General features: G+C 44.0%; 1 protein-coding gene across 2 annotated transcripts; it reads left to right on the forward strand.

The window, feature by feature from the left end:
• Window positions 1-233: 233 nt before the first annotated feature.
• On the forward strand, window positions 234-23,790 carry TMED2 (transmembrane p24 trafficking protein 2). 2 transcript variants are annotated; one of them, XM_040347277.1, is made up of 5 exons: window positions 234-563; window positions 9,275-9,467; window positions 15,426-15,446; window positions 17,624-17,731; window positions 21,455-23,790. In XM_040347277.1, the coding sequence occupies exons 1-5, from the start codon at window positions 384-386 to the stop codon at window positions 21,577-21,579; spliced, it is 627 nt and encodes a 208-aa protein (XP_040203211.1). In that variant the 5' UTR covers window positions 234-383; the 3' UTR covers window positions 21,580-23,790. The 2 variants fall into 2 exon arrangements, with proteins under 2 accessions (XP_040203211.1, XP_040203212.1); XM_040347278.1 differs by lacking the exon at window positions 15,426-15,446 and having other exon boundaries at window positions 239-563.
• Window positions 23,791-24,825: the final 1,035 nt, after the last annotated feature.

The raw sequence follows: 24,825 nt of genomic DNA on the forward strand, positions 1-24,825 counted from the left end.
AGCCTGTAACAGGGCCCTGAGTAAGGGAACATCTCCACTGTGGGGTTACAAAGAGCAATAGATACATGATAAAATATCTAACTTTTTCACACCCTATCGAGAATGTAATACAGTCCTGATATACACATTAGAAACCCGCTCTGCCCACACTTAAAATGGCCTCCCCGGCGTCTCAGTGAGCTGCACGTATACAGCGCTGCCAGGTTTCTGTGTTTGGAGTGCCCGGATGTGAGCGTGTCCCAAGCTGGCCGCCGTAGACTCATTACGTGGCATTAGCAGCTCGTTCCCCGGCTGCCTGGAGAGGTGACGCCTCTTTCAGACTGAGGCCCAGACTTGGTAACAACACTCCCGGCCTGTGCTTGCTCGCTCCCCCTTGCCTCGCCATGTTCACCATATCAGAGCTCGTCGCCCTGGTCGCCTTCTTCTCTGCCACCGCCTCAGGTTACTTCGTCAGCATCGACGCTCATGCAGAAGAGTGCTACTTCGAGCATGTGACGTCCGGCACCAAGATGGGCCTGATCTTCGAGGTGGCTGAGGGGGGCTTCCTGGACATCGATGTGGAGGTGAGTTGTGACTGCTGAACGTATGTCTCTATGACAATGGGAATGGGGGGGATGGGTAACCTGCATTGGGCCGCATGTGTTCATCCACCTGTCATCTCTGCATTATCACACGTCCTATTCCTCCTCACTATGTGTAGTGTACATCCAAGGGGAAGGTAGATGAGACTGGGGGGTCACCTGTCATCTCTGCATTATCACACGTCCTATTCCTCCTCACTACGTGTACATCCAAGGGGAAGGTAGATGAGACTGGGGGGGTCACCTGTCATCTCTGCATTATCACACGTCCTATTCCTCCTCACTATGTGTACATCCAAGGGGAAGGTAGATGAGACTGGGGGGTCACCTGTCATCTCTGCATTATCACACGTCCTATTCCTCCTCACTACGTGTACATCCAAGGGGAAGGTAGATGAGACTGGGGGGGTCACCTGTCATCTCTGCATTATCACACGTCCTATTCCTCCTCACTATGTGTAGTGTACATCCAAGGGGAAGGTAGATGAGACTGGGGGGTCACCTGTCATCTCTGCATTATCACACGTCCTATTCCTCCTCACTACGTGTAGTGTACATCCAAGGGGAAGGTAGATGAGACTGGGGGGTCACCTGTCATCTCTGCATTATCACACGTCCTATTCCTCCTCACTATGTGTACATCCAAGGGGAAGGTAGATGAGACTGGGGGGTCACCTGTCATCTCTGCATTATCACACGTCCTATTCCTCCTCACTATGTGTAGTGTACATCCAAGGGGAAGGTAGATGAGACTGGGGGGTCACCTGTCATCTCTGCATTATCACACGTCCTATTCCTCCTCACTATGTGTACATCCAAGGGGAAGGTAGATGAGACTGGGGGGTCACCTGTCATCTCTGCATTATCACACGTCCTATTCCTCCTCACTATGTGTACATCCAAGGGGAAGGTAGATGAGACTGGGGGGGTCACCTGTCATCTCTGCATTATCACACGTCCTATTCCTCCTCACTATGTGTACATCCAAGGGGAAGGTAGATGAGACTGGGGGGGTCACCTGTCATCTCTGCATTATCACACGTCCTATTCCTCCTCACTATGTGTAGTGTACATCCAAGGGGAAGGTAGATGAGACTGGGGGGTCACCTGTCATCTCTGCATTATCACACGTCCTATTCCTCCTCACTATGTGTAGTGTACATCCAAGGGGAAGGTAGATGAGACTGGGGGGTCACCTGTCATATAGGATGTCCCAAGTGTCAGTCATCTATAAGAAGACCGTCTTCTTTACATCCCCCCCCCCCCCCATGAGCTATGGAGTGCAAGTCTCTGCCTGATCTCATTCTTATGCAGTGGATTTTTTATTCCATATAAAACCCTTATCCCAAAAAGGTAAGAAAAAAAAAAAAAGCTGCTGTAACGGACTATAAAGTATAGTTAGGCTTTCATTTTGTATGGCTTTGTGCAAATTGTATTGTATTGACACTCTCATTTTTTTTCTCATATAGGGTTTAGCAGCAAAGCGAGGGGGAAAAAAAATAAGTTTTTTTTTTTTCGCTTGCATGTTTTTGCAGACTAGGGCGTCTGGAATTAATACATTGTATTGACCTTAGTTCTGATCATTATCCCTGGTTCACACTGGTGTGTTTTGACAAATGCGATTTGACATGTCAAATCGGCAGCATTTGTCAGCAATGGCACTGTCTTAATCGGCGCGGCGCTGCACCCATTTCAAAAAGTAGTTTCTGTACTACTCCTTGCGATTACAAAAAAAAATCAGGACTGACAGGCGGGAGTGAAATCGTGCGAGTTTAGCTGAACTCGCACAGCTTCACTCCCGCAGCCCAGTGTGAACCTGGGCTCAGGATGAATGTGTCCGTTCATACTGGAGCGCTGTCAGACATTGCATGCATTGCTGTGCAGCTCACATGTGATGCAATTTCAGCCATACAGATTGCATGGCTGAATTTGCGTCACATTTGGACCAAAATCTTGTAGGGCCTTTTCTTTTTATTGTCTGCACCAGATTTTGATCGCATGGGTGTGAACACCCATGCGATCTAATTCCTGTCTGAATTTACAGTTCGCACTGTGATCCGATATAGGGGTGTCATTAACTTTCTATTGACGCCCACAGTGGTTCACATACTGCTTGCGAGTTCTGTGCGATGTGGGAACCCGCACTGGACTTATTCCGGTGTGAACTGGCACTTAATGTGGGAGCTCACCTAGCATTAATGCACTTTTGAGCATTTATTTTTTTATGCTCAAAAAGCTTCTCTCCTGAACACACAAGTGATGGTGTGTTTTTTTTTGCCTCTAAATTTCTATGTGTTCATTGACACAGGTTAACATGGAGGGGCAGTTAGAGACAGGAAAAAAAATGCTCTAACGCCTATAATAGCCTGCCTCTTCTCCCCCCCCCCCCCCCCCTTTTTTTTTTTTTTTTTTTTCTTTTTTTTTTTGTGATTGTAAAGGCAGACTTTTTTTTTTTTTTTCTTTATCGTAATGCATTAAGATAAAAAGCCTTCTGTGTTGTGCATTGTGCCATCTAAGGGCTCTTTCACAAGGAGCGGATCCGTAATTGATCTGCTCCGTTAGCCCGTTTGGCTCAGCGGGGATTCCTCCGTAAATCGCCGCTGAGCTGTCGGCGGACAGGGCGGTCCCCGCACACTGTGCAGAGACCGCCCTGTCTCTCCTCCGCTCTCCCCTATGGGGAATCGGATGAATACGGGCCGTGTGTCTGTATTCATCCGATCTGTTCCGCCAGACGGAAGAAAAATAGGGTTTTCTTCCGTCCGCAAAAGCGGATCTTTGCGAATGGTTGCGGACGTTAGCGGATGCATCATCCGCTAACGTCTGCAATCCCATAGGGATACATTTCAAGTCAGTAAACGGACTTGTAATAAACGGACCGTTTGTCCGTATGTGTGAAAGGGCCCTAATACTTATGTGAAACCCCTCTAGAACTCGGCTTCCACTGCTGTCAATCAGTCAGTTGGCCAGCTGCGGCTCAGCTTGGGTGCCCCCATAGCAAGCTGCTTGCTATGGGGGGCACTCAACAGGAGGGAGGGGCCAGGATCACAGAAGAGGGACCTGAGAAGAGGATTGTGGTTGCTCTGTACAAATCCACTGCAACAGAGCAAGTAAGTATAACACGTTTGTTATTTTTAACAAAAAAAAAACCTTTACAATCACTTTAAAGCTTTGTGTATGCTACAGCTCCTAAACTTGCGTTTTGGAACTTTTGGTGTGTTTTTTTTTTTTTTTGTCAAAGTTCCTAAACTCAACTTCATAATACCCTATGTGAAAATGTACACATAAGGTTTTGCCAGAGCTTACAAGCTGCTGCGGTTAGGGGAGCTTCAACTGCACTCTTGAACGAGGAATAATCAATTTCGGGGTATGATTTTGCTGAATTTTGCGTAATCCCGCTGCCGGTGGTCAAAGTAGGCTATGTGTGCATGAGGCCTTGGTGTATTTGAATCTGCTAGTACATTTTACCCCTCCCCCAGAATGACCATGCTGTTGTTCAAAGATGTCCCCTGCTCTTCATCCAGAGTGGGGGTACTCTGGCAACAGGGGGGAAAAGGAATGCTGCTCTAGAAAAGGTGTCTGCAAATGTAGCTCTCCTCAGAGTAGGAACAGCAGGTGCAGGCTAAGCATAAGCAATTGGATGAGGAGAAAATTCTGGACAGCCGGCTGTCCAGAATTTTCTCCTCATCCGATGGGGGTACTCTGGTGCTCTTATGGGTTACTGGCTAGATCACCAGAAAAAACTATCGCAGGCATCACATCTAAGGGTCAGTAAGCTGCAATATAGATATATTTTTGGTTTTGGGTTTAATACCGCTTTAAAGTAGGAGTTCCGCGGGAAAACGTTTTTTTTTTTTTTTAAAAGGTTATTGTAACGCTGATATGAGAAAGAAACGAGTACTCCCAAGTCCTATAGTCCAAGCCGCTAGCATGATGATTTCCCCTGAAAACGATAATTTATAAAAAAGTATGATGGACATTGCCATCTTAATTGCGGGCACTCTGAAGCCCTCTTGTGTATTCTTCCGGGATGCGGTGAATGCTGTCCCATCATTAACCGCTCTATCCCGCGCATGCGCAGTGTGACGGCGAGCCGCGCCGTCACACTGCATAGCTGCTATGACAACGGCCAGCAGCGTCCTGAAAAGGACACTCCCCGCTGTGACCAGCAGACAATCCCCCTAATCCATTGCGGTGAAAGCGACACGCCCAGTCCCGCAACGCTAGAACCAGGAAGTGCCTGGTCGAGGAGACATAAATAAGGTATCGAATTTTTTTTAAATGCCAACTCGTTATGTACATCGGGGGGACTATTATTTAAGCCAAAGTCACAAAATCGGGTAAACCTCCACTTTAAGCACAAAATCATGTGGCAATAATGTGCATGCTTTTTTTCATGCATTCCTATTAATCCTTTGGACCAAAAATGTGCTATGCTGCACCAACAGAAGCACATGCACCTCTTCAAAACAGTGCAACGCAGAAAACCCATACTAGTGTAAAGGGGGCTGGGACCCTAGGGGTCTCCTATCTGTACTTGCTGGGGGTTGTTGCTGAGACTCTTGCAGCTGCTATGATACCTTGATGCTGCTCACTTCTAGTACACAATAGAAGCAGGTAGCACACTATGTGGTGCTCTGATCATGAGCCCGGTTTGCAATAGGCAAATGATTTTTAGGTACAAGTGTTTCCTACTCTCCCTGCCTAATTTATCTATTACAGGAATTTATCTAGCGCTTGCTAATTACACAGTGCATTGCATGCCATGTTCCTGCCCTTAAGGAGCTTGCAATCTTGTATGCATACCAGGACCAATTAATCTACCAGCATGTCTTTGGAGTACCTGTTGGAAACGCATGCAAACTCCATACAGATAGTGTCCTGGCTAAGCTTAAAACCAGGGACCCCAATGCTGCATGCATAAATAATTAGGTCTGAGACTTGTACGCCTTATTTTTTTTCTCATTTACCTTTAATGCTATTTGGACTGAATTTTAAGTCTCCAGGAAGAAAACTGTTTTAAAAAGTTAAGGAGGTGTTTGCTTTCAGATCCCAGTTGAATATTCTCAAACCTGAGCAAGTTCAGAATATCCCCATGACCACTTTTGATGTGTCTCTCTCCACACAGTGAATTAGTCTGTACTGTGGCAGTTGTTTGGTGGGGTGGTTACTAGAGCTGCACGATTAATCGTTATAAGATCTCAATCTCAATTCACAATAGGTTTAATCACAGTGGACCACAGCAAAAGTAGTGTATGCATTACTTTGGAAAAAGCCCTGCCCTTGGATTGCATCGTACACCTGTACCAAGCGATTCCTTGCAGGCAAATGTACTGCATTTGCAACATATGTTTTGGGGTCTCGTTAAAAATTAAACCCACTGCAAATTGCAACACTATGCAGAAAACGCACATTTAACACAGGTTTTCCATCATGTTCTGGTGTGAATGGGGCCCATAGTGTTTAAAACCATTCTATTATACTAACAATTATTGCTTTTAACTTTCTGCAGGAGCTGGGAATACCTGAAACAAATGCTCTCCAATACAGAAACAACAAGCTCTTATAGTGCTCAGAATCAAATCATTTTATACCGTTGTTGGGCATTTAGTCTGATATTGTTATACAAGGCAAGCATTATGGTACATGAAGCCGATTGGTTACAATGCACAGCTGCTCCTGTCTTGGTGACTTTTCCTCTAAGGCCCCTTTCACACAGGCTTTCTGATCAGGCCCGTTTGTCAGTTTTTCAGGCGGACCTGATCGGCGACATGTCCACTGTCACCCGCTGCTAATCCGATCCTGTCTGTCAAATCCGGACGGATGGTGACCCTGGTTTCCATCCGTCTGGATCGGATGAAAATGGACAGGCGGTCTGTTTTTCCCATAGATGAGTGCGACTCTTGACAGGACCTGCCATCCGCCTGCTTAGCGGGGATCAGTAGAAAGGTGTGTGTGTGTGTGTTGTGTTTTTTGTTTTATGTAGATCGTTGTGAACTGTGTATTGTGCTTAACTAAAATGTGCTATCGATATTCAGAAATTTGTTTACACTCTAGCATCGCAGAGGTGCTGTGTGAGTGTGCAGTTAAGATATGTATACTTGGGTGTCTTTGATCACTCTATTCTAATCAGAGCAAATACAGGGGAGGGCCAAATGTGCACAACTGCGAGAACAGATTACCTGTTGTCAATCTAAACGGGTAACATTATATTAGAGTTTACATTTTCTTAGATGTGATTGTTGCATTCATATATTTTTATTTTCACTTGGTGATCCAGCTAGCGATTCTTCTATAATTTTTCAAAAGAACAAGCTGTCCAGCAGAATGTACCAGTTAAAGAGATGAGACGAACCATTTAACACTGTTTGGGTGCTTGCAATGATCAGCTTTTATTTATGTTAAACCTTTATCCCAAAGGGAAAAAGCAATTTGCTGTAACTGCTTATAAAGGTTTGGCTGGAGTTTCATTTGGACACTAGTCCAAAGCCATCTGAACTATCTTGCTGTGAAGTTTGGGCTTTGACCTAAGCTGCCTGAGCTTATTCTCCGCCTTGTTAACCCTCCTTCGGCAAGGTGGGACATTGGGGTTCCTCCTCCTCTTGCAGACAGGTGCAAGGAAGCCACATGTCTAAATGTATCGTGCTGCTCTCTGCTGGCCCTCCTCTCCGCTGGCCCCCTCTCCTGTCCATCTCAGGCGCATGTATGTGACATCATATGGCATGGATGGGAAAGGAGGCCTCACAGAGATCAGTGCGTCGGAGGAATGTGCCACCGCCACTTGCCTTCATTTAGTTAAAATCAATGCCCTACTGTCCCTTTGTCCTTTTGAGCTACCTGACCTCTGCCCTGCTAACCCCTATACAGTGCCCTGCTGACTCTCTGAACACTGCTTCACTGACCCCTGTCCTCTGCCCTACTTACTCGTGACCCTTGTACTCCTATTTTGCATAACAATTACCCATGTACACTGCCCTACCTGCTACTGACCTCTGTACATTTCCCTACATCAGGGGTGGCCAACCAGTGGCCCGGGGGCAACATGTGGCCCGCAGAGCCCTCTTATGTGGCACACGAACTCCTGCTCTGGATTGGTGGGTTGGCAAGCCCAGATCGCAGGTTGCCAACCCGCCATACCACAGCATCAGTGTTGTGAATGAAGCTGGTGGTAGAGGAAACATCTGTGGAGCAGAGCCCCTTAAGCCGATGCTTCCTCTACAGTGCAGGCTTTTGCCACAGGTGGAGTCTATGGTAAAGTTCAGCTAACCCAAAGGATAGACACAGGTGCACTAGGCTGCACCCGCAGTGTGGGTAAACCACAACACTTCAGAGTGAAAGCAATTCAATTCACCTCTATAGAGCGACAGATGTCTGTTTACGCCCGCCTACCTCCAATCCGAAAAACAGAAGAAAATTTGTCCCCTTTCATCTGGGCGGATCGGAGGGCCTATAGAGTAGCCTTGACCTGTCATCCGCCCGCTCTGTTCATTGTGGCCCCCAACTGGTTACCAAGTTGCTTAAGTGGCCCTCGCTCTTCAAAAGGTTGGGCACCCCTGCCCTACATATTACTTACACTGGCCAGAACTCTGAGCACATGGCCAGGATAGCACTGAGACCAACCGGGTCTGAAACTAGTCAAACAAGTTGGCCTGCAATACCAGTTGTCCTGCCTTCATGATGGACTCCTGCTGATGCCTTGAGATGACCAATTAGGCCTCTTTCACACGGGACGAACGTCCAGTGGATCTGCCTGCGGGGAATCTCTCTTCTGAGCAGGCGGTTGACATTTCAGCCTGCTCTCCTTTATGGGGCGGTCAGATGGAAATGGACTACTTGTCCTTTTCCATCCAACTGTCATCCGATCTGCCAAACGTTTCCCCATCTGTCTGTTTTTGGCAGCCTAGATCAGATGCCAGCGGGTGTCAGGGGACATGTTCACTAAACAGGAAGTCATGGAAAATTTACTATGAACAGAGCTGTAAAAGTCTGATAGTTTTCGCCTTCCCTTACTCTACTAAAGAAAAACCTTTTTCTATTGCAGTCCCTGTTGCTCTAGTACTGTAACCCTGCACCCTGTACTGTTGTGTAAAATGTTGGTAGCAGGACAGGAAGTGAGACTTCCTTGGTTCACACTGCTGTGTTTTGACATGCGATTTGACATGTCAAATGGGCAGCAGTTGCCAGCAATGACACCGTCCTTATTAGTGCGATGCTGCACCAATTTCAAAAAGTAGTTTCTGTACTACTTTTTGGGATATTTATTTTTTTTTTTTTCATTGACATCTGTGCACAGATATCTCCTGTAATTGGGACTACGAGCGCTAGCGAAATTGTGCGAGTTAAGCTGAACTCGCACAGCTTCACTCCCGCAGCCCAGTGTGAACCTGGGCTAATTCTCTGTGGCAGAACTCGGAGTAGCAGTAAAAATCTGATGGGTTTTATCCCTTTCCCACTCTATGCAAACCCAAGAAAAAAATAGTTGGCTGGTCTTATGGATTTGATCACATTTAATGTATTGTGATGGACACAAAGTACTTTCTTTAAATTTCACCATATCAGTTTCCAAATATTAAATCACTAAGGAAACGCATTACAATTACTTGCTTTTAACCTGAGGGTGAAAGGGCTGATTTTGTTTGGCCTGTATAGTTCTTTTAATTGCCATATTTCTTTTAACTAAAGTAATTTTGTTACAGATCACTGGCCCTGACAATAAAAACATTTATAAAGGAGACAGGGAATCAAGCGGGAAGTACACTTTTGCCGCACACATGGATGGAACATACAAATTTTGCTTCAGCAACAGAATGTCAACAATGACTCCGAAGATAGTGATGTTCACTATAGATATAGGCGAAGCTCCGAAGGGCCAGGACATGGAAACTGAAGGTTAGTGTTCTTCCGCTGAACCATTCACAAAGTATTGTCAGAGTTTATTGCTTGTGAAGACTATGCATACAGAGGAATATAAGAAGCAGGGTGGATTTGATTTAAATCGCTAGTAAAAAGGCTTGATTTAAATCAACTTGACTTAAAGAGGGGGGAAAAAAACTTCTTTTTTCAAAGCACCCTGCAAGACACAAGCATAATGAGCTAGTATGCATAGCATACTGGCTCATTATGAAGTACTTACCTGAGATCGAAGCCCCCGCAGTGGTGCTCGTTGCCCTCCTATGAAAAAATCTCTCCAAGAGTCACTTCCTCATATCGCGGCCCTGGCGCTGTGATTGGCCAGAGCTGCAATGACGTCATGATCGCCTTCACTAACTGCACGCTCAGTGCGCCTGCTCCGTTGTCTACGGCGTGCATGTGCCGTAGACATCGATGCAGTCTTTTCTGCAAATATCTCCTAAACCGTGTAGGTTTAGGAGATATTTGTTGCACCTACAGGTAAGCCTTAATCTAGGCTTACCTGTAGGTTAAAGTGGTTTGTAAGGGTTTACAACCACTTTTTAAAGCAGTATTCCGCCCAAAAAAAATATTAAAAAACCAGCAGCTACAGATACTGCAGCTGCTGGCTTTTAATAATGGGACACTTGCCTGTCCTGGAGTCCAGCGATGTCGGCACCGGCAGCTGATGTTTCCATCAGTTGTTGGGGGCTGCTGCCGCCGCCATTGCGGATAAGCGTACCGGGCAGTGTAGCCTTTCAGCTTCACGCCGGGAACCCTATTGCGCATGCGCGAGGCCCGCTCCTCTCTCTTAGTGGCCCTGCCCAGTCATGACGTCAATATCTGTGGCCGAGGCTCCCAGAAGTGAGAAAGGATACCTGTCAACCTGCCAATTGTGGCACCTTCCGGGGGGAGGAGTCAGATGAGGGGGAAGTTCACTTTAGGGTGGAACTCTGCTTTAAATCATAATTTTTAAAGAGCAACTGTCATCTGTCCTGCATCGGCTCCTCCTCTGACCTGCTGTTGACTCACTGACAGTCCCATTCACTTTAATAGGACTGCTGGTGATGCGCCAGTAACACAACGAGGTGAGGTATGTGGTGGCAGCAGCAGGTGAGTGGATGCCCGCTAACAGGCACTGCCATGATTGATCTGAAATGACAGGTGCTCTTTAAATGCAAGGACTCATTCTTGCTGGTAGTTAGAATCTTTAATATTTGCAAACGAAATGAAGGTTTCCTATTTAGACTTATAAGCTGTCAGGTTGGTAAAACGGCGATATCAGAACCGATTCACTCAGTTTTGTAATGTAGAGCATTTTGCAAAACAATGGGATAAAGGGATATTCCTGAACTTTGTTTTATCTCATGGTTACTGTGAAATTGTGTAACTGCATCAATGCAGTGCATGTTATCTCGGCTTGCAGAGCCTTGTATTCATTGAATGAGATTACAAAAAATGTAAATCTTTAATATATAGCCTCATGCTACATATCTAAGCTCCATTTCATGCTGAATAAACTAAGTTATTATTGTATCTTAAATGGAAAAATATCTTTAGATTTTTACTCCAAAAGGCATTTTATTAAAATGTAATAAAAATCTGACTTTAAATAAATATTTGTTTTTGTTTTTGTATCCACCCTGACCACCCTACAGTTTATTTTTTATTTTTATATTGATAGGACTTGCTAGCAAATTTTTCAATTGGTCTCCTAACATAGCCCTCTCCTCCTTTTTACTTTCTGTGCTGATCTGGCTCCTCCATCCCTGCTTTCACTTCCCTACATAACCTTTTATGTGGCAGCTGGGGGAAGAGTGAAGGGGAAGACTATAGTGTCACTTATGTGACAGCTCTGAGTCTGTATAGGCTGCGCACATGGTCATACACGGCAATAGTACTAGGGCTTTTGTGTGTCTACACAAGATAGGCTTGTGTAGGTAAGTACTATGTCAACTGCACATATAATCTTGTAGGAAGTTTGAGATGAAAGGTCTGGTGACTAAGTCTCTTCAAAGTGAAATACATTACATTATACCTTATACAGTGTTTGTAGTTCATTAACACAGTGCATGTCAAACCTGAAGTAAAAACCTCCCAGTTTTAATTATAAAACCATTGGCAAAAGGATGCATTTGGTATCTATTCGACATAGATGTCAATTATAGAGCAACAGGTTACATCTGGTGGTTTGTTTTAGTCATCACACCACTTTTTACTTTGTCTAGTTTTTATTTATTTTTTCCCTCCCATCAAGCCATGTATATGGAGGAGCAGTAAATGTGGTACTCGTGGAGCCGCCCTATTTATTCAAACATCTGAAATAATGCATCGCTACAATATGGATGTGGTGTTGGGGGGCCCCCCCCCCCCGTAGGAGCTGCTGACTGTAATGGTCCGTCTGTCACCCTGCCCCAGCCAGGCACACCCTTTTCACTCGCTTATAGACCTAAAAGCAGTCCTTGCACCTGTATTTTTATTGAGGGGAATTAAACTTGGATGGGGTTAGGGAACTTATGAGATGCCCAGGTAATCAAGTCAATGTTGGGACCAATTATCTACACCTCAATATACAATCTCCTCTTCCCCCTCCTGCACTTCTGTGCTTGCAGAGTATCGCTCCTCCAGCACATTTCTTCCTTTCACTGTAGGCCTGACACTGGCTCAGCCAGGCCCAAGACCCCTTTCACTCAGGAGGTGTTTTTCAGATGCTTTAGCGCTAAAAATAGCAACTGTAAAGCGCCTGGAAAAATACCTCAACTGCAGTCCCAGTGTGAAAGCCTGAGTGCTTTCACACTGGAGCACTGCACAGGCAGGATGTTAAAAAAAAAAAAGAAGTCCTGCAAGAAGCATCTTTGGGGCGCTTTAGGAGCGGTGTGTACACTGCTCCTAAAGCGCCCCTGCCCATTGCAGTTAATACAGCAGCGCTTTTCAGGCGCATTTAACCCTTTTATTTGACCGCTGAAGGGGATGAAAAGTGACTCTAAAATGGCGGTAAAGCACCGCTAAAACTAGTGGCGCTTTACTGCTAACGTGGCCGTGCTGTCAGTGTGAAAGGGCTCTAAAGCAAATGCCCTTTACAGACGGGGACCGCAGGCCCCTATGTTGTAGCAAAATAGAAAAGTTCCAGTGCTAGCTGTCCCGTGGCTACTACTCCCAGTACCACCTCTTCAGGCACTGCCAGCCCTCCTGGCTGCAGCTGCCACTTTCCTCTGCCCATGCCACCACCTTTCTTCAGACTGGCTCTGCACCCTTCCCAGACTACTGTGTCTCAGCCCTCCCAACGGTGTTAACACTCCACTCACCCTACCTCTGTGGAACTTCTGGAGACTTTCCCGGCAGTGTTCTCCCACTATCCTCTCTTGCTCCTCCTGGTCAGAGCACCTCTGTGGGTTGTAGGAGGGTCCCCGTCCTCGCCCAAGGTCAAATACAGGGCTAGGGAGGTTGGTATACTGGTGGCTCTAGATGCAGGGATTTTAATTTTTGAATGGTCTTCCACTTTAAAGCAGTCTTAAACCTAAGACCCCTTTCACACCATGGGCGTATTGCAGGCGCTATAGTGTTAAAAATGGTGCCTGCAATCCGCCCTCAAACAGTTGCTCCATTGTCTGTGTGGGCTTTCACACTGGAGCGTTGCGCTAGCTAGCCGTATCTTTGGAATGGTGTGTTTACTGCTCCTCCACCGCTCCTGCCCATTGAAATTAATGGCCCCGCGCGCAGCGCATTGCGGGCGGTTTTAACCCTTTCTCGGCCGCTAGCAGGGGTTAAAAGTGCCGAAATGCCCCCGCAAACCCACCCATAGTGTCGGCGGTAAAAATAGCGGCGTTTTACCGCCGACGCTATGGGGGTCTCAGTGTGAAAGGGGTCTTAAAGCAAACCTATTATGTTACTCGTGACGTGGGACTTTTCAGGGCTCAGGTAAGTAAAACTGGGGGGCCAGTGATCGTAAGATGTTTTTTCACCTAATGCATAGGATTAACCTTTACAACCCATTTTTAAGTGGGGGTATCGATACTTTTTCAAAAATACAATCTCCCTCTCACTAAGTTCACGTATGTGCAGTCCCGTTTTGACAGCAGGTTTTCAGTCCCCTCTGGTGCAACTTTGTTCAGTGGTTCTGGCCCGCACATACAGTATCTCACGAAAGGCAGTACACCCCTCACGTTTTTTGTAAATATTTGATATCTTTTTCGGGTGACAACACTGAAAAAATGACACTTTGCTACAATGTAAAGTAGTGAGTGTACAGCTTGTAGTATAGCAGTGTAAATTTGCTGTCCCCTCAAAATAACTCAACACACAGCCATTAATTTCTGAACCGCCAGCAGCAAAAGTGAGTACACGCCTAATTGAAAATGTCCAAATTGTCAATATTTTGTGTGGCCACCATTATTTTCCAGCACTGCCTTATACCTCTTGGGTATGGAGTTCACCAGAGATTCACAGGTTGCCACTGCAGTCCTTTTCCACTCCTCCATGATGACATCACAGAGCTGGTGGATGTTGGAGACCTTGCGCTCCTCCACCTTCCATTTGAGGATGCCCTATGTTCAATAGGGCTAAGGTCTGGAGACATGCTTGGCCAGTCCATCACCTTTACTCTCGGCTTCTTTAGCAAGGCAGTGGTCGTCTTGGAGGTGTGTTTGGGGTCGTTATGTTGGAATACTGCCTTGCCGTCCAGTCCCTGCAGGGGGGTGATTATGCTCGTCTTCAGTAGGTCACAGTACATGTTGGCATTCATGGTTCCCTCAATGAATTGTAGCTGCCCAGTGCCGGCAGTACTGATGCATCCCCAGACTATGACACTCCAACCACCATGCTTGACTGTAGGCAAGACACACTTGTCTTTGTACTCTTCACCTGGCTGCCGCAACATACGCTTGACACCATCTGAACCAAATAGGTTTATCTTGGTCTCATCAGACCACAAGATATGGTTCCAGTAATCCATGTCCTTAGTGTGCTTGTCTTCAGCAAGCTGTTTGTGGGCTTTCTTGTGCATCATCTTAAGAAGAGGCTTCCTTCTGGGACAACAGTCATGTAGACCAATTTGATGCAGTGTGCGGCATATGGTCTGAGCACTGACAGCCTGACCCCCCCCCTCCCCTCAATCTCTTCAGCAATGATGGCAGCACTCGTAAATCTATTTCCAAAAGACAACCTCTGAATATGACGCTGAGCACGTGCACTCAACTTCTTTTGTTGACCATGGGAGGCCTGTTCTGAGTGGAACCTGTCCTGTTAAACAGCTGTATGGATTTGGCCACCTTGCTGCAGCTCAGTTTTAGGGTCTTGGCAATCTTCTTATAGCCTAGGCCAGTGATGACGAACCTTGGCACCCCAGATGTTTTGGAACTACATTTTCCATGATGCTCGTGCACTCTGCAGTTTAAATGAGCATCAGGGGAAATGTAGTTCCAAAACATCTGGGGTACCAAGGTTTGCCACCACTGGCCTAGGCCATCTTTATGAAGAGCAACAATTCTTTGCGGGCGCCTAGGACAGGTAAGTGTCCTTATTAAAAGTCAGCTACAGTGTTTGTAGCTGCTGACTTTAAAAAAATCGAAAAATCGCGGGTGGAACCCCGCTTTGAATCAAATCGGCACAAGGGAAGGAACATCACTTTGTAGAATGTGTCAGTGTGTTGTGCAGATTCCTCCCTTTTTTTTTTTTTTTTAATATCCTTCTCCATCTATGGACAGAGGAGTACTTTGACTAAGAGGAATTGGCACAAGGGACTCATTCTGCAGACAGTTATGTTCCCTGTGCTGATTTTTTTGGGTTTTAATTTTAGCTGTTTTAGGTTTTGAAAACCGACATAATTGTTTTTTTTCAAATTTTGGTTCACTTTAGTAGCAGGTGAAATGCTATTCATTACATTTCTTTAAATACACATGATTAGACTGTCTTATTTTCCACATTAGTCACTTTGATTTGTTCTCTTTACAATCCTCTTAGGTGGTGGAGATACTTGGGACGGTAGGTTTTTTTGCAGGGTAAAGGTTTTTCTGCTGCATTGTGTAAAGCTTAATATTTTTTCAGGTTTCCTAACATCTGCCTGTTTTGGCATGGCGGTGATATGGGTTGATGCAACATTGGATGATGCAGTTTGGTTACTTTAAACCCTAACCTTTTATTGCTTGTGAAGTGCTGCAGTGTTACAAAAAGATGGCATGCAAGTGTTTTTTTTTTTTTTTTTTTTTTTTTTTAACAGGCTTTTTAATTGAAAAATAATATTCAAAATTTTACAGATGAGTTGATTCTTGATTTTGCATGCATTTTCTATCAGGAGTATTGCTTTCTGTGGAGTGCTGGCTTGAAACACAAGTCTTTGCACTACAGAAAAATCTACTTTGCTGGGGGGTACTGAAGGCAACAAAAGTGGAATTTAGCCTTGTAAGGCAAGTCTGCCTTGTAGTCTTCATATATTGTTATGAAGAATCTACTGGGGGATGGTGAAAAGCTTCACAGCTAGTGCAGATCTACCTTCTGACCACCCTTCCCCAAGAGCTGGCAGGATACACAAACTGTCGGCTTTCACCCCTCCTGTTTGTACTGCTTGGAGGAACACATAGCAACTTTTTTTTTTTTTTATAAAATGGATCCCTATGTAAATTTCTCAGAATTTGCACAGACGTTGCTAGCAATCATCATGATGTTTGTAAGATGTGTAAAATGTTTTTTCAATGTACTGTATTTCCTATGATCTTTGGCACAAAAATACCACATCATGGCCACTAGATGGCACTGACAATCATAGGAAATGCAATAATACCTCGGATTGCAAGTAACTTGGTTAACAAGCGCTTTGCAATGCAAGCTATTTAAAAATCCTGTTTTTGTCTCACAAAACAAGTAGGATTCAAGCCTCTGCGGTGTGCAGTATCGCATTTGGCCAGAGGTGCTGAAGCGTCTGTGACGCTCTGTTTCTGAGTGCATCCGAATGGTCTCGGAGTACTTCCAAGTCTCTCTGCCCCGCCTCCCCCCCCACCTCTGGCCACTTGCTGTACTGCATACTAGAGCTGCACGATTCTGGTCAAAATGAGAATCACGATTCTTTTGCTTAGACTAAAGATCACGATTCTCTCACGATTCTCAAAAACGAAATGCCAGAAACACCCCCTCCCCCCCTAAATAAATAAACCTGTGATTTATCTGAAAATATGAATATATAAAAAACAGACCAGTGATATGTCTATAATGTTAAAGACCATATAACTCCTATGAAAAAAGCAGAATCAAACTTTGATTCTGCTTTTTTCATAGGAGTTATATGGTCTTTAACATTATAGACATATCACTGGTCTTTTGTTTATATCAGAAGCAGTACCGCCAGCAACCATTGGGTGGCGCATAGATATACACACAGTTGTACAGAACTGTGAGAAAGATTAATACATCAGAAGCAGTACCGCCGGCAACCACTGCGCATGGATACACACTACAGTTGTACAGATCTGCAAGAGAAGCCCAGGCATCCATCCAGCAGCGCAGGCTGCTGACGTTGGTTCCGATATCGGCGCCATTTGCGTTCCACGCTGGTTACGTGGAACCGGCTATGAAACAAAGGAATCGGGGCTCATACCGCGGGGAGAATTGAGATCGCGATTCTCTCCGCGTTTAATCGTGCAGCTCTACTGCATACAATAGAAGTCAATGTGAAACAAATTATCTTTGTTTCCATTGACTTCTATGGGGAAACGCACTTTGATATGTGAGTGCTTTGGATTGCAAGCATTCTCCTGGAATGAATAATGCTCATAATCCAAGGATACATAGAAAATTTTATTTCAAATTACGGTGGTGGGGTTTTTTTTTTTTTTTTTACATTTGGCAGATGCTGGGACATTCACTTAAAAAAAAATATTTATAGACCCCCCCTAAATGTACTATAAAATTGACCAGTATCGCCTACACCATTTTCACTGCTGTAATGAAGTTTTTGCTTTTGGGCTTTGTGAATAAATGTGTTGTGTTCCCTCCCAAATGTATTATTTTGCTGTGAGAGTGAATTCTAACTGCAGCTAGGAATTCTTGCATTGTCTTTAAAGGATGGATATGTTTACTGTACTGGGACATTTTGATGTTGGAAAGATTGAAATATACGTATGTCTGACTTTTCACTTTGAAATCAATGTGTAATAATTTTCATGCAGCCCATCAGAACAAGCTTGAAGAGATGATCAATGAACTTGCAGTGGCCATGACAGCTGTAAAGCATGAACAAGAATACATGGAAGTGCGGGAAAGAATACACAGAGCAAGTGAGTTAGATTAAAGATTATAAAATATCTAGAATACATATAATGTTACTAATAGTTAAATGTGAATAAAAACACATACATTTTAGTGAAACGTACCAGAAAAAAGTTGAAGTTCATACGTTTTTAAGCTAGTTTTATTTTTTTTAACATAATGTGCTTTCAATAGATTTTGAATTGAATCTTAAGTCTGAATTTGAAATTCAGTCGCTTATTACAAATGGGTGTCTGGTTTTTCTGATTTCTAGTTCTAGCTAAGCAGCAACAATAAAAATAATGCTGTCTAAATGTGATAAAGTTCTTAAATCATGTATGTGTCTACATGTATAAAATTCTTCATTACCAGTATAGCAATATTTGTGTGCATTGACGCGTGTGAGCATAAATGGTTGTACTCAAATGTAAAATATAAAAAAAAAAATTGCTCTACTTATCGCTGTATCACTGATCTATATGCAGCTGTGTACATTTGTTCCATAAACAATGCATCTACTGCATATTCAGATCAGTAGTTTTTTTTCTTTTTTACACCTGTGTGTAATCTAAATTTTGTAACATACCCCATTAGTGATATATTTAAAGCGGTGGTTCACCCATAAAAACGACTTCCCCCTATTACACTGCCCCCCCGCATTACAATACGATTATGCCTTTAATTTTTTTTTGGCTGCTGTACATACCTGGGTACAGCTATTCACCCGTGTCCTCCGGGTTGCGAGTCCCGCGGGAGTGGGCGTTCCTAACATGGCGGTGATTGACGTTTTGACTAAAAAAACGAGCTCCCCCCCGTCGCGTAAGCCGCGTCACGACTGGCGAAAGGAGCCGAACTGCGATGCGCAGTGTAGCGCCGACTCGCCGTTCGGCTCCTTCCGCCAATCGTGACGCTGCTTGCGCGACGGGGGGAGCTCGTTTTTTAGTCAAAACATCAATCACCGCCATGTTAGGAACGCCCACTCCCGCGGGACTCGCAACCCGGAGGACACGGGTGAATAGCTGTACCCAGGTATGTACAGCAGCCAAAAAAAAATTAAAGGCATAATCGTATTGTAATGCGGGGGGGCAGTGTAATAGGGGGAAGTCGTTTTTATGGGTGAACCACCGCTTTAACGCTGTTGATTATGCCATATTACAGTGCTCTTAGGACTGTTTCGAAGCAAAAATGCTTATTTCTACTAGAGCTGCACGATTCTGGGGAAAATGAGAATCGCGATTCTTTTGCTTAGAACAAAGATCACGATTCTCTCACGATTCTTTAAAATGGTAAATTAAAAAAAGAAAAATCGGCTGTAGACGAGTGTACTTAAAATACCGGCAACCACTGTCCCTTTTAATATATCATGAATATTACCACAGTCTGTGTCAGCTACCCATATTATGAATATTACCACAGTCAGCTACCCCAGAGTCTCACAGGCTCACATGCCCCCCTTTAATAGCCTGTCTGACTGTCATCTGCAGTCTGCAAGGACTCTGGGCCGGGTAGCTGACTGTGGTGGTAATATTAATATATAATATTGCACTAAGGCACAAGAAAGCTCACTCACTGTGTCGCATGTTCTGGCATCGGATCAATCTGCTGGTGCACTGTGCGTTGTTTCGTTTCCCGGCCAAGAGACACTGTAACGCCCAGGCATCATCGACATCCAGCGGCGTGCCACATCACGCTCTCTGATGACTGATGTCCGTTCCGGTTGCTGACGTTGTTCCGATATCCGCCATTTGCATTCCACGCTGGTTACGTGGAACCGGCGGGGAGACACGAAAATCGCGGGTCATGCAGCCTGGAGATCGTGGGGGGGGGGGGGGGGTGAATCGAGATCGCGATCTTATCTCGATTAATCGTGCAGCTCTAATTTCTACCTTCTATTTGACCATATAATCTCTTTTTGAATGGAGTAACCTGTTATGGACCAACCCAAGTAAATACACTGTGGCAGGACGGCCCTCCTGCTTGAAATCACATAACTATACATAATTTTGTGCACTGGGGCACGCACGGCGACATGCTCCTGGTGTGATTGGACACAGCAGGAGTCAGCCGATCGTTCCTGGGATTGGCAGAACAACGGTCTGCCTATGTTAAAGGAGTTCTCTAAGCTAAAACGTTTAACCCCCGCTGTGCCCGGGCTGTAAAACTATACAAAATAAACTTTCACTTACCTGCCTACGATCCCCCGTTGTTCCGATATCGCCGTCCCGGTCTCTTCCACTTCCTGCGGGTCGGTGACTCACAGTGCGCTCAGCCTATCAGCGGCCGCAGCAATGTCCCGTCGCGGCCGCTGATAGGCTGAGCGCACTGTGAGTCACCGACCCGCAGGAAGTGGAACAGACCGGGACCGGAGAACGGGACGGCGATATCGGAACAACGGGGGATCGTAGGCAGGTAAGTGAAAGTTTATTTTGTATAGTTTTACAGCCCGGGCACAGCGGGGGTTAAACGTTTTAGCTTGGAGAACTCCTTTAAGTCGTTCTGTGGGAGGGTAAGATGGAGTCCTTGTTTTCCTGCTAATTGGGAACACGGATCTATCCCCCCCCCCCCCCCCCCCAGTAAAAGCACTCCCTAGGAGCACAACCAGTTATATTGGGTTTATTTTATAGAATAAGGTGTAAAAATAGATGGCTCTCTATCTCTTTAGTTCTGTGAATGAACCAAAAGTACCTTTGGCCACCCTAAGGGCCGTGTTATTCAGTCACAGAATTGTGAGAATAAATGAGCCCCCATGACCAACAGCTTGTAGTTCTCGGTGAACTGTGAGGGCACTGGTGAGTGCTCTCATAGGACATTGATCTGTCTGCCCGTATCAGATGTATGGGCAGACAGTATACCAAGGTTCTGCAGGATCCAGGCATTGCACCTGTGATCTGATAATTGCAGGTTGCAGAGAGTTTAAAAAAGAAAATGCACTTTTTTTTTTTTTTTTTTTTTTTTTCTAAACCTGCAAAAATGTATGTTTGTGCGTCTTTTTTATTTTTTTTGGTCAGTCAAAGGTGAACTTTAACCTTTTTAAGGTAAGCAATGTTTTTGAGTTTAGAACCACTTTAAAGCGGTGGTTCACCCTAAAAAACAAGTTTCTACCATGAAATCCAGCAAACTAGCGTGAGCTACAGTATGCCTTTATTTATTTATTTATTTATTTTTGCGCCGTACTCAGTTTAATCCCTTAGTTAAGTTTCAGACTCCCCGCGGGGAGTAGGCGTTCCTATGCAGAGGGTAACAGAGGGTAACATGATTGACAGCCGGCTATGGCGCATCACGCTTACGAAAATAGCCGGAGTAGAACTCGGCTCTTCGCGGCGCCTGCGCACAGACTAGGAGCTGACTGCGCAGGCGCCGTGAAGAGCCAAGTCCTATTTCGGCTATTTTCGGGAAGAGCGACGCGCCATAGCTGGCCGTCAATCATGTACCCCTCTGCATAAAAAACGGGAATTAACAAAGGGATTAAACTGTGAGTATGGCGCAAAAAAATAAAATAAAGGCATACTGTAGCTCGCGCTAGTATGCTGGATGGCATGGTAGAATTTTTTTTTTTTTTTAGGGTAAACCCCCGCTTTAAGGTGGGAGAATTTGTACTGAAAGCTAATAGTGCCTTATCGCTCCTAGCATGCACATTTAAGAGTCCTAATGTAGAGTTGTTAATTTTAGACAGTAGTCTTTCATGCAGACATGACTAACTTGACCTTTTTTACTTATTTTTTTTTTGTGTCTTTTCTTTTCCTCCCCAACAGTTAATGACAACACGAACAGCAGAGTGGTGCTCTGGTCATTTTTTGAAGCCCTTGTACTGGTAGCTATGACACTGGGACAGATCTATTACCTGAAGAGATTTTTTGAAGTCCGGCGAGTGGTTTAAGTGGCTATTTTGTGGGTTTTTTTTTTTTTTTCCAACTGATGATCCCAAACATTTTATTTTTGATCCCAAACTTTGTCCTAACTGATAGTACCAAACTTTTGTTCTATTTTGTTTTTCCCTTCCTGTCATCTTGGTCAGAACAACTTCTTCAGAATTTAGTTTTGCTATGTTTGCTATGGAAATGCTCATTGTAGCACAAATCAGACACCATGCTGCATATGTTACTTTCAGGAAAAGTCCCCAAGAAATCAAAAGAAAAATAAAATTTTTGGAAATCCCAGAGCACTCTGTTTTGTGGTACCATCCGGATTGGAAGTACATCTAGTTACATTTATGTTTCTTTACACTTTACTTTTGCAATGATGATGTCCCGCTTTTATGAAGACTGCGAACCAAAGTGGTTTGATATTAAGATGGCTGTGAACAAGCCACACACAGGTTTAACCTGCAATAGTTGTATCCAGCTAATCAAATCCTTTTTGATCCTTACCATAAATTTGCCACCTCTTTTGTGCATTGCATAGTCTTGTCTTTTCTAATAATTCATTACCTAATACGGTCTGCCTAGAGGAAAGTCTTGTGCTTCTGTGATAAATGGCCTGTTCAAAATGTGGTGAAAGACCTTGGTTTCTAGAAATGGAGGAGAGAGAGGCAACTTTGCTGTGTTTTTTTTTTTTTTTAACTGTTTAAACCTTTGGATGTCAGAAAAGACAAGGGCATGTCTATGGACTTTTCTGATGAGGATGTGGTTAATATTGTATTGCTGTGTCATCTTGCTGCCTTGTGTCCATTTGCTATGCAAATAAGATTCTAAAGTAGTGCTGAACATTTGGTGCTTCTCTGCACCATAATCGCGCTTCGCCGTCTTCAGTGACCGTGATGAGAACTGTATACTGTATTTAAAAATTGCCACCATAGTTTAGGGAGAAGGCAGTTAAAACTTTGCAACTTCTGACTAACAGACTGTCAGGTTTTGAGAGGAGAGGGAGAAGAGCTTCGTACACCTGCATCGCTGGGACAGGTAAGTGTCCGATCTAATAAGTCGGCAGCTACACTTTTTGTAGCTGCTGACTTTTATATTGGTGGAACTCCACTTTAAATAGCCATACACTGACATAAAGACAACACGCCTATTCCTGGGCAGTGACAATCCAGATAGGTCCACCTTCTCTACACTAGAGCTAGTATGCAGCACAATTTGTGAAATTCAAGAAGGCATCACAAATCGGGAATCTCTTTAAAGCCACACATTTCCCAGTGGCAAATTCAGCGGTTGGTGATCATTTATAGCATATTTGGAAACCAATAAAAGGAAGGTTTTTACAATTTAAGATTTGATAGGTATGTTGTACCTGTGAATAGATGCAGCTTTCTTTGTTCTCTCATGTTTTATATAGGTATTGAGAAAAAAAAAACGAAAAAAAAAAAACTGAGTAGCCTGCTTACTTGGGATGGCCATACATTGAGGCCAGTAGCTGTATGATCCAAATAGTGGCACATTCATGCAAAATGTTGCCTTTATAGGACTCCACGTAGATTGATTCTAATTGAACAGAGATATGTTGGTGCCATACAATGGAGGACAAAAGTAAATAAATGGGCCCAATTATTCAGTAACTAATTCCTTTGTGCATGGCCAGCTTTATTATATTTGGTGTCACTCTAGTCACTAAATATTTTAAAAACTTTTTAAAGCAGGAGCAAAAGTGTCAGACTTTGAGGCTTTGAAAATAAAACATGTAACTGTTTTAAAGCCATTCTTCCCATTTTTTTTTCTTTGGCAAATATGCCTGTCTGCAACTGTTTAGTTTTAGATGAGAAGGTGTTTTTTCTTAAACAAGCTATTTTTTCATCTGTTTGTTGTTTTAATGCATTTTAAAATACATGCTTCTGGTGTTGGTGCAGATCAGGATTAAGTAGTGAATTATGTAATTTATCGGCTTGTATTATTTTCTTCTTCTACACACACAATGGTTTTATATAACTGTTTTCTTAAGTATCTCAATGTTTAAAGAATATTTTCCATCTTGGGCAAAACCTCTCATGCAGCAAGTTTGAGAATATTTAAATGGTTCTTTTGTAAGGACTGTTGCTTTCCAACTTGTTTGAATATCACTTTAAAATTAAAAGTCAAAGATGTACATTTAAAAGAAAAAGATGCTTGTCTAAATATTACCTGGGTTCGGTGAAAATAAACATTCTTTAACAAAAGTGTTTCCTGTGTTCATGTTAAAGGTAAGCTGTATTAAAAGGAGTAAGTATACTCTTTTGCATATCTCAAATCAAATGCAAGGTGTACATGTTTTGCTTAATAACCGGGCATACCCATCCTAGAAGCCATAGGGTTGATTTATTAAAAGCAAATGGACATGTACTTTAGAAATGCAGTTGCGCTTTTTCTTGTGGAAAAAAAAAAAGAAATGCAGTTGCGCTCATTTTTCCTAGAGCTTGGTGTATATGGTGCAATTTCACTTAGTTGTCCACACCCCCTGGGTATTATTTACAACGTGAGCAGACACTGAGGCAGGTGCTCTCTCGGCTCCATCCTGATTCGGCAACATCCTGATATTACGTACCGAGTGGTGGGATTCTTCCCTCATACATTGCCTTAGCTCCTTCTTCTCTGCTGTTTTCTCAACATCGATGGCATGACGAAGAACAAGGAGGAGTCTGCGAAAGCCGATCACTCCCAGCAAGATAGCGCTAATAAAGAAAAGCTTTGGGACACAGCGGCCCGTCTGGGGTCTTTTGCCGGTGTTTGGGCAAAATGCTCAAGTGGGCCCATCAAACAGCAAGACCGGGTGCCACATACATGTCAGTGGGTTTTAAGCTGAATTATATGTGATGGATCAGAACACAATAGTCTAAGTTGTTGAAGTAAAATTAGAAAATATGCCTATATATTCACCCCTTTGTTATGAAGTCCATAAAAGGCTCTGGTGCAACCAGTTGCCTTCAGAAGTCACATAAATTAGTGAACTGATGTCCACCTGTGTGCAATCTAAGTGTCACATGATCTGTCATTACTTATACACACCTTTTTGAAAGTCCCCAGAGACTGCAACATCGAAGCAAGAAAGGCACCACTAACCAAATGCTGCCATGAAGACCAAGGAACTCTCCAAACAAGTAAGGAACAATGTTGAGTACAAGTCAGGGTATAAAAAAATCTAAATCTTTGACGATCCCTAGGAGCACCATCAAATCTATCATAGCCAAATGGAAAGAACATGGCACAACAGCAAA

The sequence above is a fragment of the Rana temporaria genome, chromosome 1, assembly GCF_905171775.1.
Source record: "Rana temporaria chromosome 1, aRanTem1.1, whole genome shotgun sequence".
Taxonomy (NCBI): Eukaryota; Metazoa; Chordata; class Amphibia; order Anura; family Ranidae; genus Rana; species Rana temporaria.

Bases quoted from the DNA above. Each gene is read 5' to 3' on its own strand.
- TMED2 (XM_040347277.1), top strand. From the start codon at position 384: ATGTTCACCATATCAGAGCTCGTCGCCCTGGTCGCCTTCTTCTCTGCC. The intron at 564-9,274 runs GTGAGTTGTGAC...ATTTTGTTACAG, and splicing joins TCCTGGACATCGATGTGGAG to ATCACTGGCCCTGACAATAA. The intron at 17,732-21,454 runs GTGAGTTAGATT...CCTCCCCAACAG, and splicing joins GGAAAGAATACACAGAGCAA to TTAATGACAACACGAACAGC.